The 16,929-nt window shown below is 50.6% G+C and overlaps 4 protein-coding genes across 4 annotated transcripts; 2 read left to right on the forward strand and 2 right to left on the reverse strand.

Annotated features, from left to right (window-relative positions):
* Window positions 1–7,136: 7,136 nt before the first annotated feature.
* A1O9_02022 (uncharacterized protein) lies at window positions 7,137–8,831 on the forward strand (the record flags this gene model as incomplete). The annotated part of the gene is made up of 3 exons (XM_013407597.1): window positions 7,137–7,429; window positions 7,491–7,947; window positions 8,007–8,831. The coding sequence occupies 3 exons, from the start codon at window positions 7,137–7,139 to the stop codon at window positions 8,829–8,831; spliced, it is 1,575 nt and encodes a 524-aa protein (XP_013263051.1).
* A 496-nt stretch (window positions 8,832–9,327) lies between these two features.
* A1O9_02023 (uncharacterized protein) lies at window positions 9,328–10,703 on the reverse strand (the record flags this gene model as incomplete). Its single annotated transcript, XM_013407598.1, has 4 exons — window positions 9,328–9,645; window positions 9,745–10,470; window positions 10,528–10,602; window positions 10,656–10,703. 4 exons carry the CDS (start codon window positions 10,701–10,703, stop codon window positions 9,328–9,330), a joined length of 1,167 nt encoding a protein of 388 aa, XP_013263052.1.
* A 375-nt stretch (window positions 10,704–11,078) lies between these two features.
* On the reverse strand, window positions 11,079–13,541 carry A1O9_02024 (ribosome-releasing factor 2, mitochondrial; the record flags this gene model as incomplete). The annotated part of the gene is made up of 1 exon (XM_013407599.1): window positions 11,079–13,541. The coding sequence occupies one exon, from the start codon at window positions 13,539–13,541 to the stop codon at window positions 11,079–11,081; it is 2,463 nt and encodes an 820-aa protein (XP_013263053.1).
* Window positions 13,542–15,118: 1,577 nt separating this feature from the next.
* Window positions 15,119–16,638, forward strand: A1O9_02025 (uncharacterized protein; the record flags this gene model as incomplete). The annotated part of the gene is made up of 4 exons (XM_013407600.1): window positions 15,119–15,168; window positions 15,219–15,572; window positions 15,620–16,286; window positions 16,378–16,638. The coding sequence occupies 4 exons, from the start codon at window positions 15,119–15,121 to the stop codon at window positions 16,636–16,638; spliced, it is 1,332 nt and encodes a 443-aa protein (XP_013263054.1).
* Window positions 16,639–16,929: the final 291 nt, after the last annotated feature.

The following is a 16,929-nucleotide window of genomic DNA, read 5'->3' on the forward strand; positions in this document are numbered from 1 at the left end:
GAATGCCCGGTTGTGGTGGTGGGGGGGGTAAAAGCGAATGTTCAATGAATAGTCGAGATGATGGCACACTTCTCGCTAAAGCATGATGCCAAAAGAATGAATGATGGCATTGATTGGGATAGAGGGAGAAATGGGGAGCGAAGGTGGCAGCGCGAAGACTACTGTATGTTGTTGTGTGGGAAGAATGGTAATTGGCTTGGAGGATAGTTCATGATGGAGGGACGATTATAGAAAAAGTAACCTTGGGAGTCTCGTCAGTAAGGGATTGAAACTGGCGGTGACGCCCCCCGGCGCAGAAGCGGGCGTGGGTATGGGTCTGGCTTGGTTGGGGACAGAGGAGGGGGTAGTTGCCTCGTAGCTAGTAGCGCGCTAGGGCGGAAGACGTTAGATTCCAGGTGCCTAGTTGGGCATAGGGTCATGTTAGCAGCTCATCAGCTTGGATGTATCCCTGTGAGATGATGGCTAGCTCCCTTGGCTACTTGATTAGCGCTTCAGTTTGGTCCTTAACATGCTAACTAAATTATCTAGCCTGGTCGCTCCCCATTCGCACTCGTACATAATACTGCCCTGCAATCGTACGCATTCCCACTGCAGATGTCACTCTCTTGCCAAGACTGTCACACCTGCCAGAAGTGCTGGACAGTCAGTACATACGGAAGGGATCATTTATCGCACAATCGACTTTTTGATATTTTCTCCTGACTTCGATCTACATGAATCCACCAGTCTTCTGAACGCCCCACGTTGCTACCAGCGGAACCACTTGAGTTTTACCGACTCTTAAAAACCACAATGCACAATGGCCAATTAGACTATCTGACGCTACATTGGAAAATCCCATTCCGTCCTGATTTCCCCACTCTCCTTTGGAACAAAAATGCACGAAGTGATGATGAGCTTTGCTTATAGTAACGGGCCCTAACAGGCATTGACATGCCAAACTACTCCGTACGAGTAGTAGTAACTGAATATGGATCTTGACCCGCTTCGGATCGGTTCTGCAAGAAGCAGGGGCTCATGTACGGGATCTTTTTCGGACCGCTGATAAAACATTTTCTTAAATGTATCATTAATCATTGGCTGATTAGGAGTAACTGAGTCATTGTCTGGGTCTCAAATACTTCATTTATTCTCCATCTACGCAGGTACTCGAGAATGTGGCTATCCAACTCAGCCTTGAGGCTACTCAACAGTCTCCAGCAACTTCCTCTCACTCAAGCTGACTCTCTCACTGGTAAGCTCACACAACGGCTCGTGATGGTTCCAGGCCCCCCCAACCAACTTAGTGTAATACTAGAGTCCGCTCGCACCCTTGTGGGCCTCGATGATGCCGACCTCCACTGTCGGGATCTCTTTTCACTTTTATACTCGTCTAGTACATGACAATCATCAGATCGTCTCTCGACGGTCGGAATATGTTGCCCTTTGGGGTTACCGAGCTTCTCCATCATCTTCTTGCTCGTCCCTAAACTCGTGTAAATAATATTCACCAGGTTGCCTCGCGACGATCGGACGTGTAGCTCTCTGGCGTCGACGATCTTCCTCTTCACCTCTTGCTCATCATGAGTGCTTCCCCGGTAGCTGGAACCACGTGATGAATGGCCAACACGGCCACTTTCGTCTCTAGTTGACCGTCGGCTCCTGCCTATGGGCCTGTCTTCCAGCGTGGCTTTGAGGTCCATTACGACCCCGTGCCTCAGCTATCGGCGATGGCGAGTGGAGGATATGACACGTGCCTGGTCCTATGAATTCACTGTTTGATGTTCCCGAGAGCTCTCCTCCTTGCTGTTCTCCTGCTCGAGAATACTGCCTGACTATCGTCGGATGCGCTGCTTCCTCTCTCCATTGATCACCATCGTAAGGACTATCGCGATCAATGAATCGCCGATTATGAGCACCTCCTGGCCCAGCCTTGCCCCCTGGGAATGACGGTCCCAGCGTGCCAGTTAGGGAAAGACTTGACATTTGCGAGGTGGTTGTCTGCGTTGGATCTGTGTATTTCGAGCTCGAAGTACATGATTCCCCAACGGGCCCTGGTTGCAAGATTCTTGATTGTGCATGTTGCTGCTGAGGGAAGGCTGGGTGCTCGCTCATATCAATCTTGATGGGAATCTCGTGCCTTCTGGGGCGTGCTGTGCACCCTTGCCCTCTGGGACTTCTAGTGTGAGAACTTGAAAGTCAAGGCCACGTGCATAAACGGCGTGGACCCATGCATGGTCCCAATCAGTAGTGCCTATCCACATGTCAATATCTCCGTTACTTACTCTTAAAGAACCAGATATCGATGTGTCGACTCTCATTCCAATCCATTGTCGTGGATTTGGCCCTGATACTGGAATTATAACATCAACCACACATCTGCGCATGCCCGCTGAGCGTCCTGGACTAGATGAGAAACTCCTGCCAGTAGGCATTTGCGATCCCTCTCTGGGTGACTCTGTCTTCGCACGGGCGTTTTTGAACCCACCGCCGAATGTCGGGAAGCGGAAAAGGTCTCCAAGGCGCGGTCTCGTACTGAAGTATTCGTAAATATCGTGAGTGATGAAAGCACCGTATCCGGGACTAATGCATATACGCAATGGATGGTCTCGGAGACCACCAATCCGCAGCAGAGAACCGTTCACATTCTTGGAAATTTGCGTACCTGCTGCGGACGCGGTTCCATCGGGCCCAGAGTTTGTTGAATAAGCTAGTCGTCTGATAGATCCAGCACCATAGGGACTTCTTCATTTGGTGCAGGTGCAATGGCTTACATGGAATCTGCCTTCAAAGGGCATCTAGAAAAACGTCAGGATGCTATTGTTCGAGGCAGTTGGTTGATCGACTGGAAGACTACCCAGGTCCTAAGTCGACTGTGAATGAAGTACCTTCAGTTCCCCGATGCAATATGGAATCGATCGTATTGAAAACAAGTTGACGTCAACCCTCTCCAATGCCAGATGGGAAGATGGGAAGAATAAAGAGATGAGAACTGTTCGCTTGCGGATTTATATACATACAGCCTTGGATGACATCAAGTCAGACGATTTCATGACTGTATGCAGTACGTATACTCACAGAGGAGGAGGCTGGAATCATGTACAGTGACGGAGAGGTACTCTGCATAATACTGGCTTCAATGCAACATGGTTGAGACTCAAGTTTTATATGTGACTGAGTAGCCATAACTGAGTCCTGAGATTAACAGGTTGTGAGATGCAGCACTTCGTTTTCGCCTCGTAGGATTCCTTTTGTAATTGAAGATGCCGTCCAGAAAGCCATTAAAGATAGATTCCAAGCACAATCAGGATTGCCATGTCCCGGTCGAAAACATGAGTTGCGTATCTAGGGCAGCAACTCTGCTCTATCAATGACTAACGGTCCAAGATTCCATAGCGGAATAACTACCAAGGTATGGACTCACATATAGAAGAAAAAGCAATCATGATACTGGCACTATGCCAATAACACATACAATGACAGTAGTTGTATCTACGGAGTAATGCTGAGATCTGTGGTGGAATCCACAGTGCAAGGCTGAGAGCCCCTGAGCGGAATTTATTTAGGTACCTAGCACAGCAACCACAAAATAAACCCACTCTGAAGGCCACTAGCTACAGAAATTGGCGATCAATACAGGTTCGTCATAACAATAGTCCGGCCAGTTTGTGAGAGCAAGCCTGGTAGACTCTCGTTTCGTATTGGCTTGCTCGTGTCATCATTCATTGTTTGATCTCATATCTTGCGGCCTTTCTCGGCGCAGCGGACCCTACCCATACGTCGCGACGACTCGAACTGATGTCAATTCGTTCCAAGCAGGAAACTGAACATAGACTTCTTTGCCTTTGCTCTGGGACGTTGTGGGAGTGGGGAGGCGGCTTGACGTTCTTCTCCTGCCCGATCTTGTGCAAACCTCAGAGGCTCGGTCTCTGCAGGCCGTAACGCTAACCTGTCCTCATGCTCCTCCCTTGCCCTTGCCGCCGCTTGCACTAAGTATAACGTTCCATCACTGTTGAAAAGCTGCTGAAGATCCTCTCGATCAAAAACGATCCTGATCTGGTCTGCTGGACGAACGCTCTTTTCCCAATCGTCTATGATTACGAGTTTGGAGTGACTCTCAAAAACATTTCGATGGCACAGGAAACACTGAAATTTGTACTTGAGGGGGGAGTCGATTGGTTTGAGCGACTCTTGATACATTCTCTCTATGCTCTGCTGAATTTCGCTGCTCCAGTATGGAGAGGTGGTCCAGTTACTGGGGCAGTGCTTCTTCACTGACTTGACAAGATCCTTTGGGGAGTTAGGGCTAGACTAGTATTTTGGAGGTTGAGATGCTTACGTCGTAAGTTCGACACATTTGAAATGGCATTTCATGCTTGCCGCCGCTCTGGTGTATAAGCCATAGGGCATCGGGATCCGGGTTTTTGGTGAGTCGGAAACCACTTTTTCGGAGGGCGTGCTCGGTGGGTCTATCGTCGGAGTTGGAACATGAGAATCGGCAGTTGGAATAGTAGACGGCGCAGGGAGTGGCTTTCGTACAATATCTCTTTCGTGTTCCCGTCTAGCACTATTAGCACTAGAGGAAATATCTAGGGTATCATAGAGACTTGGGGCAGAGTGAGAGGCGCTATGTTCAAGCCTAGAGCTGCTGGAGTAGCCCGAGTGTTTCAATGGTGGGCTAGTATAGGTTGTGCGTAAGGGAGGTATATGTAGACTGCTAGGGTCTGATGTCGAGATCGGAGTCGTACTCCCGGATGGGCGATCAGAGTCAAGCTCGGCTTTGATTGAAAGCGGACCAACGCAGTTGATTTGTGAAGTATCAATGGGAGACTGAGTGTGATCTACCGTAGGCGTAGGAACTGAACTCAATTTGGAGGACAAATCCAACGGAGACACGTTATCATGTATTGATGTGGAGAGGCTGTTTGAGGACGCAGCGTGCAGTAAATCATTTTGTAAATGAAGTGGATTTCCATCTTGATCTCGGTCTCGTAACTCAAGGGCTGTGTCAGTGTATTGGCAGACTTTTTCTTGCGCCAGATATGCTCGAAAGTAAGGTAGGAGAGCTAAAGGCCCGATTTGATCTGCTATGGGAGAAATGACATCTTCGACGGTGCATTGGAACGACTCTGGGTCCCACTCTCGTTCTTGGACTGACAGGGTGCTGGAAGAGGAAGCTTCTTCTGTAGCCGTAGTTTCGGAGTCAGCGTTCGCGGCCACTTCGATTTCCCCACTAGCAGGGCCTTCAATAGCTAAAAGGCCTACATTGCTTCTAACATTGACAAGCAACGACGTTCGTGGCTGGGATGTGTTCATGAGCTTTGAAGACCTGAGGTGATGCTCCATGTAGTACATCCCATTGTGAACAACATGCTTCATTGACAACCTCCTCGACCAGACTGGCAATCGAGAATTTAGCAATACATCTCGACATGGGAGGCGAAAAAAGGTACTCACTGCGTAAGAAGATCTTGGTCTGACACAGTTTCCATGATGACAACAGAAACAAGGAGTTGAAGCGTAGATCTGAGTGACGATAGCAGCTCACGATGGTAGGCAAATTTGGATTTCTCGAAAAGCCATCGTATACTGAGGAAGATACGAGAGAACGCCGGACCGAGATGATCAAGAGCTTCTCCCCGTCTTCCTGAATGGTATCGCACGCTCTGATAACATCCTCGGCCACTCTTCTCGCGCGAGCTATGGCGGGAAGATCAGCTCTCAGGCTGTGACTGAGCTCTTTAAGGGCCCGTGAGAACCGTGCGGTGTCATTGGCAATTATCCGAACGTCCTGACCTGCATCCTTGAGAGCGCCTGCGACTTTGTAAAGGCCGGTACTCAGCTTAAGGGCAGCACATGAAATTGGAAATGTAGTGATAATCTTGAAGGTGAAATCTGTTAAGTATCAATGGAGAAAGTTCATCAGGCCGAGAAAAGCCATGCTTAGAGATGTCTTTGGTCTTTGGACAGGGCGCTGAGAGCCAGCCTGTACGGAGTACAGCCTCATCCAAAGAAGCCTTGGCCCCCATCCTGGTGCAATTCGGGCACCTGAGAAGGCATCGTGCATTTATGACTTGCAAAGATGCTGTCTAATACGACCATGTGGACTCGTCGATTGGTTCTTACCTAAGGTCGAGCGGTTTATGCCTCGTCTTGATGCACGTTTTCCACTAGTTAGCGAAAGTCTACCTATCATTTGCCCCTATGTATCAAGGTTGAAGATCCAAGGGATTGGGTGGAGTATAGTTGCGATTCCGCGGTTTCAGGATATCGATTGTACTCCGCCCAAGCAGCTCGAATAGTACGAGGAGGTACGGACGTCACCCAGGACGTGTACCGTGCATGTAATTACTAATTACTTCAATTGACCCTTGACTCAGACGGTTAGAATGTCAAGCCATCATTTACTGGTAGCCTGGACTAGCGAACGCGCTAGGCTTTGGTAGAATTAGGCAAGCCCCAGTGTGTCCTTAGCGTGGGTTTCAAAGAATATCATAGGTGTAATTTGATCCACTAGTACTTTTGATAGCTCGAGCTATACCATTCTACGTAGCGCTCGTGTGTTAACTACATAGAGGCTTTTGCGGGTAGAGCTGGGCAATTCGAATTCGCAACGCGAATTGTGAGGCCGGAGATTAAATGACTGCCAGCTGCACGCAACATTTCTACTGAACTCAGCGCGACTTTGCGGTTGTCAGACGGCGGAATTGATCCCGCAGTTATGCACTCTTCCCTAGGCTCGTCCTTTCCCCCTTTTCGAAATCATCAATGCCATCTGGATTGGCATCATCCCCGCATTCACTGCCGATATTGCCGTCTTCGTCCCCCCACTACAGCTGGCAGTGTTCTTTTGACCGTCACCGCACACCAAAGCATTCTCCGTGGGCCAAACGCTTCATGAATCGCCCGTCTAGGATGTAACTTTAGTATATCCACCATGGCTTTCGGTTGTCGGCACCGCTGGCACTGCCCAGGTCTTCTTCTACTTAATTGTTAAAAGACACCGCTCCTTTGTAGGTCTTCCATTTCATTATGTTAACACTTTTTTAGGGTGCTGGTTTTCTTCTCCGTGCAAGCATGAGGTGACTGGCATTTACATTCGCTCTTCCCAGCCGCCGAATCCACTAGACTCAGAACGAATCCTTTCGTCCACAAAAATGTCCCATTCTGAAAAGGACATAGAAGCCGAGGCAAATGTCAGGTCTCCCTCTCTGTCAAGCACAAGTAGCACAGACAACATCAGCCACACCAATCATTTTGCTGAACAGAGTGACCTCGAGAAGGTGTATTCTCGTCACGAGGACAAGGATGTCGCTGTCGAGGTCGTCCCAACGATAGATCCTGACGTGGTAAATTGGGATGGACCCGACGACCCAGAAAACCCTTTGAACTGGCCTTCGCGGCGGAAATGGACCAATATCTTCCTGTTGGCAATCATCACTACTTTAACGTCCGTTCCCTATCCCTTCTAAATCCATTCCTGGTGGCTATAACTAACATGTTGCGAACAGACCCCTTGCATCTTCAATGTTTGCACCAGGTGTTCCACAGATGATGGAAGATTTCCACGAGACGAGCACCGATCTGGCATCATTTTCTGTCTCGATTTATATCGTGGGATATGCTTTTGGCCCACTATTCATCGCTCCGCTTTCTGAGCTCTACGGCCGCCTTTGGGTGTATCACATCAACACATTCTTGTTCATTGTTTTCTCCATTGGCTGTGCCAAATCAACAAACTTGTCTATGCTGCTTGTTTTTCGTCTGCTTGCTGGTACGGCGGGGTCGTGTCCTCTGACTGTGGGCTCGGGCTCTATCGCCGACACCTTCAGGCAAGATCAACGAGGCATGGTCATGTCAGTGTGGACTTTTCCAATTCTTTTCGGTCCGTCTCTCGGGCCGGTGGTTGGATCCTACCTGTCTGCTGCGGCAGGCTGGCAATGGACTTTCTGGTTCCTCGCTATCTGTGTAAGTTTCGACTCTGCATATTCTATTTGTCCATTCCATAGGTTAACATGCCTTGGCAGGGAGGCGTATTGCTCGTCATCGCCGTGTTCATCCAACGCGAAACGTATCCGCCGGTTCTGCTAGAGCGCAAAGTCCGACGCCTCCAAAAAGAAACCGGCAACGACAAGCTTCGATCCGCACTGCAGTCGACCAAAACGCCGCGCCAGCTATTCCTCATTTCAATTGTGCGGCCAACGAAAATGCTACTCTTCTCTCCAATCATCTTCGGGCTCTCGCTGTACATTGCCGTCACCTACGGATACATGTACATCCTCATCACGACCATGACATTCATCTTTCACGAAGGCTACGGCATCAGCCTCAGCAACGTGGGTCTCGTGTATCTGGGCTTCGGAGCCGGGCAATTCATCGGCTTGATAGCGTTTGGGTTTTTCTCCGACAGGTATCTGCGACGGCTGGCGAAAGGCGGCGAGATGAAACCAGAGTACCGCCTCCCCTTGCTGTGGCCCGGCGCCTTCACCATCCCGTGCGGCCTCTTCCTGTACGGCTGGAGCGCACACTACCATGTGCACTGGATCGTGCCCATCATCGGAACCTGCCTTCTGGGCATCGGCATGATCACCTGCTTCATGCCCATCGGCACCTACCTCGTCGACGCATACACCGCGTACGCCGCCAGCGCCATGGCAGCGAATACCGTGCTGCGCAGCTTGGGTGGAGCCTTTTTGCCGCTTGCCGGTCGTCGCTTGTACGCCACGTTGGGTATTGGATGGGGAAATAGTCTGTTGGCGTTCATCGCCATAGCCATGCTCCCCATGATGTGGTTCTTCGTCAAGTACGGCGAGCATATCCGCACGCACCCCAGGTTTCAGCTGAAACTGTGATTCTGGGGGAATTTTGGTGTTTGAAATGATTGATACGAGTACATATTCAGCATTCAGCGTGGGGTTGGTTGTATTAACTTCAATTGTAGATTGTGCATAGATAGCCAGGAGTCAAGCTGAGGGTTTAAAAAAAGTGCCCGGGTTCTTCGTGCGTGCGATTCGTTTCTAATGCCTTTTGTCCTAAGTCTTGACTGTACAGAGCATGAACTTCCTCAGAGATGCATATCTGCACAGTCAGACTGGGCTTCGTATGACATAAATCACCGAGTCACGGAAAAAAAAGAAGCACCAAAACTTTGAGCATTTCATCCAAGTGACCTGTATACGTGTATCTAAAAGTCCATTTCCATGTGACACAATGGCTCTCCAAACATTCGGTACGGCCACAACGCATTGTTTTCCTAGCCAACTCCCACGCGTCAAGGCATCCCCATCAAACAAACCACAAGAATCATCGTAAAACCGATCACCTCTATGGAAGCTGCCCAATTCAAATCTACCAATCATCACCCCACCCGTCATCCTTGGACTTGATCGGCGGATTCGCTTGGGGAGTGTTCGTCTTCTTCATCGCGCTCGTGCCGATACTGCTGGCCGACTTCGTCGCATTATCCGCCGGTTCGCCAAAGCTGTCCCAGAAGTCCTTTCTCTCGGGCTCGACGTTCCGCCGTTGCGCGACGGAGCTGGCCTTTTCGTCCTGGCCCTCGACGAAGCGGTTGAAGGATTCGGCGGCGCCTTTCGCACCGCTTTGGATCCCCTGGCCGGCGGTGAGGGCGGCGTTGCGTGCTTGTGAGGCGAAGTCTGTTGATGCTAGCTATTTAGGGTAGAATTGTCAGTAACGGAAGGGCAGGTTTCATAGGAGGGGAGGAAACTAGCTGATGAGACAAGGAGGAGGGGTATTCGTTCTGCCTACGTTTTTCGCAGTCGGCTGGATGTAGGATTCGTTCACCACCTTGGCCTGTTTGGAGACCGTGGCGCTGAACCAGCCGAAGCCCTTCGTCAGTGCGCCGATTGGGTTCTGAGAGAAATCATCGGCGGTGGGCATGCCGCCTGAGCCCTGTGACTGGGGCTCTGGCGGTGCGCTGCCAAAGCCTCCGTATTTTCCGCCCTGGCTGGGTGCTAGATTGTCTGGTCTGGAGGCATTTGCCTCGCCCATCCGAGAGAAATATGCTTCATTTTGACTCTTCTGTTCCGACGTGATACGAGCTGGTCGTCCCGGGGCCGGACTCGCCGTCCGCGACCCAGAGGTACTGCCTGGTTGTTGCTGCTTGTTACTCTTGACTCCACCGGCGGGCGTGGCGGAGCGGCTGGCCTGCTTCGCGAGGATAGCCTGTCGCTCCTTCAAGAAAGCGGCTCTGTCGAACTCTCGCTCCTCGACCTGGGCGGTGAGCCGTTCCTTCCACTCTTCGCCGATCTCGCTGTCGTAGCGTTCTTTGATGGTCGCTTCGTCGAAGGGGATGGCGGCATTCTTGTTGTAGAAGTCCTGCCAGGCTTTGTTGCCGCCGTATTGCATGCGCAGGATCTCGTTCTGCTTAAAGGCGTCCATAGACACGGAGCGCACGAACGACACGTGCACCCCCAGCCCTCTGTGGGTGCCCGCGCATTGTAGGCAGATGAAGGTGGAGAATTTGGGGGATGCCTAGGCGAGGAGAGTGTTAGAAGGCATCAATGAGGGTAAAGGCAAAGACATGTTCACCCATTGCGGTGAAGGGGCACCGCAGTCGCAACACCTGTCGTTCCCGGCGCCCTCCTTTTTCCCCAGTTGTGCAAGCTGTGCTCTCAATCAGTTGGCTGCGACATAAGTGATGTTGCATATTGTCATACCTTGCCCCTGGTCTCAGGATCAACCTCCCACATAGCCTTGGACGCCATGGCTGCGGGTGCTGAAGGTCCAGCGAAAGTGAGCGGCTGGTGTTTTGGAGAAAATGAGGTGGGGGTGAAGAAGAGATTAGGGATGCCTCTAATCAAGATCAATTGATGACGAACCCATCAACGATGTGCACCACTGGTAGTCTCGCTAGAAGTATGCTGTATGTGGTAATAAGACTGTATTGTTCTAAAATACTGGGAGGTAAATACATCAAAACGATATGTAGGTCCTCAGACATCAATTTTGGTACAAAAGTCTAAAGATTGGTAGAGATGAATTGTTTGTTGGTACACATTGAAGTCCGGCCCACTTACGGGATCACCGATTCATCGCGTCCGCCTTCTTTGCATCTGACACCTTGACAGCTACAAAATATCTTACATTGTCCCACTGCGCAATTCTGCGACGAGAGCTTTCTCTCGCTGCCCGGTCATTTTTTCAAATCGATCAACACTCATCACAAACGTGCCTCTGCCCCCTGTCATACTCCGTAGATGTTTCAGGTACCCTACCATTTCTCGTAGGGGCACCTTTGCCTTGACCGTTCGCTGGGGATTGACTTGGGCATGCTCTCCGATGTTGCTAGAGGCAGACTCAAAAGGGTCCTTTGGAGCGTAAATTCTGCCGACGTCAATGTGCTTGCGTCCGCCATTCGAGTCCGCACCTGCTTCCTCATGGTCGCCTAATGAGACAATTTGGCCCCCTCGGCTGGAGGAGATATCTTGGATGATGGAGCCAAGACTGTCCTCGTTCACGCTGATATCAACATTCATCACGGGTTCCATCAAAAGAGTCGGCGTATTCCTGGTAGCGTCTTTGAAAGCTGCAATCGTGGCAAGTCGTGCCGCTGAGGTGAGAGAAGCATAGGTTGTTTCGGTGCCGAAGATGTGTTCTTCGGGTCTTAATGTGAGCGTAACTTTGGTATTTCGTAAAGGGTATGAGTATGATGGCCCTCGGCTCAGCGCGGCGAGCGCCCCGTTGATGTACGCTGCCTGAATCTCAGGCAGAGTTAGGTGTAGAGGCAAGGCCACATTGTCAAAGTTGACAGGCCTTCCCTTTTTGTCCAGAGATGGCGCCTGAATAACGACCAGATTGCCATCTTGTTCATACGCTCGGCAGTTATCAGTCTCGCTGTGCGCCGTGTCCTTGGCCTGATCCAATTGCTCAACAAGCGCCTCGCAGCCTCCTTTACCTTTCGTTGCTGCACGGTCTCCGTCCAAAATTTTGGTGATGGATTTAGACGCTCCTGGTACCATTTCTCGGTATCCAATAGCGATCTTTCCCATGCGTGCCTTCGCCTTCAGGTCATTAACTAATCTGTCCTGAGCGATCTCCAGGTGAAGCTCTCCCATCCCGCTGATCAGAGTTTGGCCCGTATCTTCGTCCTGTGTCACTTGCAAGCTAGGATCTTCTCGCAAAAGCAGTCCCAGCTTTTCGTGCATGTCCTTCTCCTCTCGGAGACTGTTTGGCTCAATGGCGGCAAAGAAGACTGGCGGCGGAACGTTGATGGGCCGCAGCTGAAGCAGGTTTAGTGGTTCTGGTGGTACTGCCTTATTCCCGCTGTAGGCGATAAGTGTGTCTCCCGTGCGAGCGTATTTAGAGCCTGCAATCACTCCAATCTCCCCCGCCTTCAGGGTTTGAACGGGAACAGACTCTGAAGCATACATACGTAGTAGGGTGCCCGCTCGCTCCGAGTTCTGCAAATTGGTGTTGTAGAGCAGTGCATTGCGCTCAATCGACCCTGAGTATACCCGGACATAGACCAGAACACCCCTCCGGGCATCATTCACGACCTTGAAGGCGAGAGCGCAGCCTTGTAAAGTATTCCCGAGCGCAGCAGCGGTCAGTTGTTGCCCCTGTTTGTTCAACTTTGTGGTTCCAGGGTCATTCTTAACGGTCAGCTCGCCTTTAACCAGTTCAGCAAGTCCTCCTTTTGTACGCCCAAGGCTGATCTCCGGATCTGGTCTCTCGACTGGGCTCGGTAACAAGTTGTTTACTGCGTTTAAGAGAGGCTGAACACCGATGTTCCGAAAGCTGGCGCCAGCAAATACTGGGATGATCATGCTTTCTTCCTGGAGTAAACACCGCCGTAAGCTCTCAAGAATCTGTGGAGGGGTAATCGCCAAATGATCCTCCTCCATCGCGAAAAATGCTTCAACAAGCTGGTCGTCATGCTCACTGAGGAGTTCGACCAAAGCAGCACGTGCCCGCTTCAATTCTGTCGCGACTTCCGGATGATCTCGGTCAAGCATTGATAACGGAATTCGTTGCATACCCTTCCCATCACCGCCATGAGGATAAATCAGTCCCTCCAAGTCAATGACATCACCGACCCCAGTAAAGCGACCATTCCCTCCTTCAAACCATGGGATTTGACAGACAGCAGGCCAGCCACCCAGTCGCGACCCTATCTCCCGGACAGTTCTGCCAAAAGCGGCACCTTCGCGGTCGAGTTTGTTGACATAGGCAATTCGAGGAATTTTCCACTCTCCAGCTTGATGCCACACTTGCTCGGTTTGGGCCTCTACGCCCGCCACACCGTCAAGGATGCACACAGCGCCATCGAGAATTCGAAGTGACCGTCGCACTTCGAACGTAAAGTCTGCGTGGCCCGGAGTATCGATGAGATTTATATTGTGAGAGAACCGTGCTCGTGGCTGTGCATTGTGCGTGTTGTCACCTTTGTGCGAGGCACATTCTTCGGTAGGTGGCCAATCAAATGTGATCGCTGCGGACTGGATAGTAATGCCGCGAGCTCGTTCTGCGGGAAGAAAATCGGTCACTGTCGACCCTTCATCCACGTCACCTATACGTCGAGTGTGTCCGCTATAGTAGAGCATGCGCTCCGTCGTGGTAGTTTTACCGGCATCGATATGTGCTATGATTCCGATGTTTCTGGTCTTGTAAGCATTTTGAGTCTCTGCAGCAGAATAAGGTTCTGCTGTGCGACGACATGATGACGAGAAACCCCGTGGAAGTTGATGTCTATGACAAGCGGTCCTAAGGAAAAGCTTGCTCGATCTTGCTAGGGTGGAGTGACGAAGAACTCGGCCATAAAACACTACCATTCCCCCTGCACTTCCAGAGTTTCTTTTTCCCTGGATGGTCGATTTCTTGCAAAAAGTCTAAACGCAATGCAATCAAAGCTGCGTACGGGGATATCAATGAAAGAATTGAATGAGAGAAATGATCCAAGAGAATGAACTTTGATGAAGGACAAAATTAGATTAGCATTCCTTGACATCAATGACATCCCGAGATAATCAAAAGATTCATGCCAGGAGGCTAGCAAGTCCTGGAGCCTCCACGTGATGCCACGGTAAAAGTAATTTAGGTAAATCCATTGTGGTTCCAAGGCCGACGCTGCCCTGAGCTATGTGCGTACGCCACAGTGCACCCGGTTTAAGCGGCGTGATGTGGCTCACGAACTCCAACGAACTCCAACGAACTCCAACGTGCGCTCTGGGTCTGAGCGAAGATGAAGCCATGGTCTGTCGGCGACCATAGCTTCGACTAGCTACACCGACTAGTTGGCAGGACTTCTTTATATAGTAATCACCTCAAACCTTTTGTGACGCCACTGAGTTGGTCTAGTGAAATCAAAGATCTTGGTCCTAGATGTATCGATTTACACTCTTCTGAATTCCATAGCTCTTTGAAGCCTCAGTCCCACTGTGCGATCCTAGAAGGGCGCGACTTCGAGAAAGATATGAACTCCGAGGTAGAGCGGTCAGATGACCCTGCGTCCAGATACACTCTATACCGGTGTACATGCGGTCTCTAGCCTGCCTAAGGGTAGCATCGGCACTCTCTGCGACAAAGATGGCTCTTATGTGCACAGGCAGTTTCCAATGGAACTATTCAATGAGCCATTAAAAACTCTGAGATATGGGTTTCCTAATATGGTAGGTTCCGACTGACTTGTAACTCAGCGCATGCGCCACTCCTGGGAGTATGGGTAAAGGTATATATTCATGATGCTTGCACATATCTCGTATCTCCCTCAAACCAAACCGGGACCAATCACGATGCAGTACAGTTTCGTTTGCTGCCTGTCAGCTATTTTTCTTCTTGCCTCATCGGCTCAAGCTCAGTCTCACGATGATGGTCAACGGCCGGATGTCGGCGATCATTCAATCGTCTGGTCGACAAACTGTACCTTGCTGGCAGCGAATAGCTCAACTCCACTGCAATGCGCAGATTTCGACGTGCCACTGGACTACGCCGATACTAGCTCGAACGATACCCTATCTTTGACACTAGTCAAGGTCAGTGCAAAAAAGCAACCCGTCATCGGGAGTATCATTATGAATCCTGGAGGCCCGGGGGGTAGTGGTCTGGGCTTCATGATTGATAGAGCGGAAGAGCTTTACACGTAGGCGAAGCACTTCATTCCTTCCATTATAAGGAGACTGACATGGAAAGCATCCTTGGGGAGCATTTCAATTTCATCAGCTTCGATCCCCGGTAAGAGCTGTCCAACCAATCATTGTACAGCGAAGCTGACACTTTGAAAGCGGTGTTAACTTCACACTCCCATTCTCCTGTTACGACGACACTGAACAAGCTCCAAACAGTGCTCTTGGAAATTCTTCCGACGTTGCTTTGGGGCAGAGCTATGCCATTGGGACGGAAGTAGCGTTGCAGTGCCAGCGGACGAACAATCAAACTTCGGCTTTGCTTGGTACTGCATATGTTGCTCGTGATATCATCCGGATTGTCGATGCTCTTGGTGAAGATGGGCTCCTGAAATACTGGGGGTTTTCATACGGTACACTCCTCGGAGCAACAGTTGCAACCATGTTTCCAGAGAAGATGGACCGAGTCGTCCTCGATGGCGTCGCAAATGCGAAGGAATATTATGCTGGCTGGTGAGTGCTGCCCCTGATAGTTGACGAAGAGGAAGCTGACCTGGCAGGGAACCACAATCACTCACCGATCTTGATGCCGTGGTCGAGGGATTTTACAGTGGGTGCATCAAGTCACCATCGACGTGCGCCTTGGCCTCGGAAAATGCGACACTAGAGTCGATTTCGATGAAAGTCGAAAAGCTGCTTGAGTCTCTGAAGTATGAACCGATGGTCATGATCTCGGATCACTCGAGCGAACTCATCACCTACGACAGTGTGAAGACTCGCATGTTCTCGCTCTTCTATGCTCCCAAGAACTGGCCCCTGCTTGCAGGTGCCCTGCAAGGTCTCATAGACAAAGACCCAAACCAGTGGAATGCTATTGGGGGTGGATCTGGAGACCAGTCCGACCCAACACCTCTCGCGCTATTCGGGATCCGATGCGGCGAGTCCGCTTTCCGTACTCACAACTTTTCCAGTTTGGCCCCCCTTCTCGAAGAAGTAGCCAATGTCAGCAAGTGGGGAGGCCTTGACTTCGGCGCCAGCAACAACATCCAGTGTTCGCAGTGGTTAGTCACCGCAAAAGAGATATATCGAGGCAACTGGGGTATTCGAACTAATCATCCTGTCCTGGTAATTGGCAACACCTATGATCCGGTCACGCCCCTCGTCTCAGCACGGAATGTGAGCGAGTCATTTCCTGGAAGTGTAGTGCTCGAGCATCGGGGTTATGGGGTAAGTTTTCCACACGTCCCTGTTGTTCTGCTTGTTTTCAGTGCAAGGCAAAATGCCTTGAAGCCTGGATACAATACTAACCTGACTGCAGCACACATCTCTTGGTCAACCGTCACTCTGCACCGCACGAGCTGTACGTGCGTATTTCACCAACGGGACCTTGCCTAGTAATGGCACGATCTGCGAGGCAAGCGTTCCGCTCTTCTCGAATGTGACGGTGGCCAGTGTTCTACAGCCGCTGAATGGAAATGGCACAGGTAGAGGGATTGCTAGAAGAGACGCAGCCAACGAGGAAGCGTTGTTGAGAGCACTGCAGAGCCTGTCAAGTGGGGTCGTTGGGCCTGCTTTGTAGTCTACAAGATAGCGCTCATTATGCTGTAGCCGCAATGAGAATGTCACATCCTTGACAAACGGGGTCTTCATGTACTTTGGGAGATGCCCTTGGAATCATGTCATACGGCAGAAGGATCATGATTGAGTGCCTTGAATGAGTTGGGCTTAATTTCTGTGCACCGCTACTCTATGAGCCCGAGGAAAAGATGTTTGCGTAGATTGGTGGTTCCTCCTTCTCAACGTGGTACGAGCTGGGCGAAACGTGATCCGCCAGATAGTAATTAGTGCACTTACAAGGTTCATACTTCTC

Source organism: Exophiala aquamarina (assembly GCF_000709125.1).
Source record: "Exophiala aquamarina CBS 119918 chromosome Unknown aczIA-supercont1.2, whole genome shotgun sequence".
NCBI lineage: Eukaryota > Fungi > Ascomycota > Eurotiomycetes > Chaetothyriales > Herpotrichiellaceae > Exophiala > Exophiala aquamarina.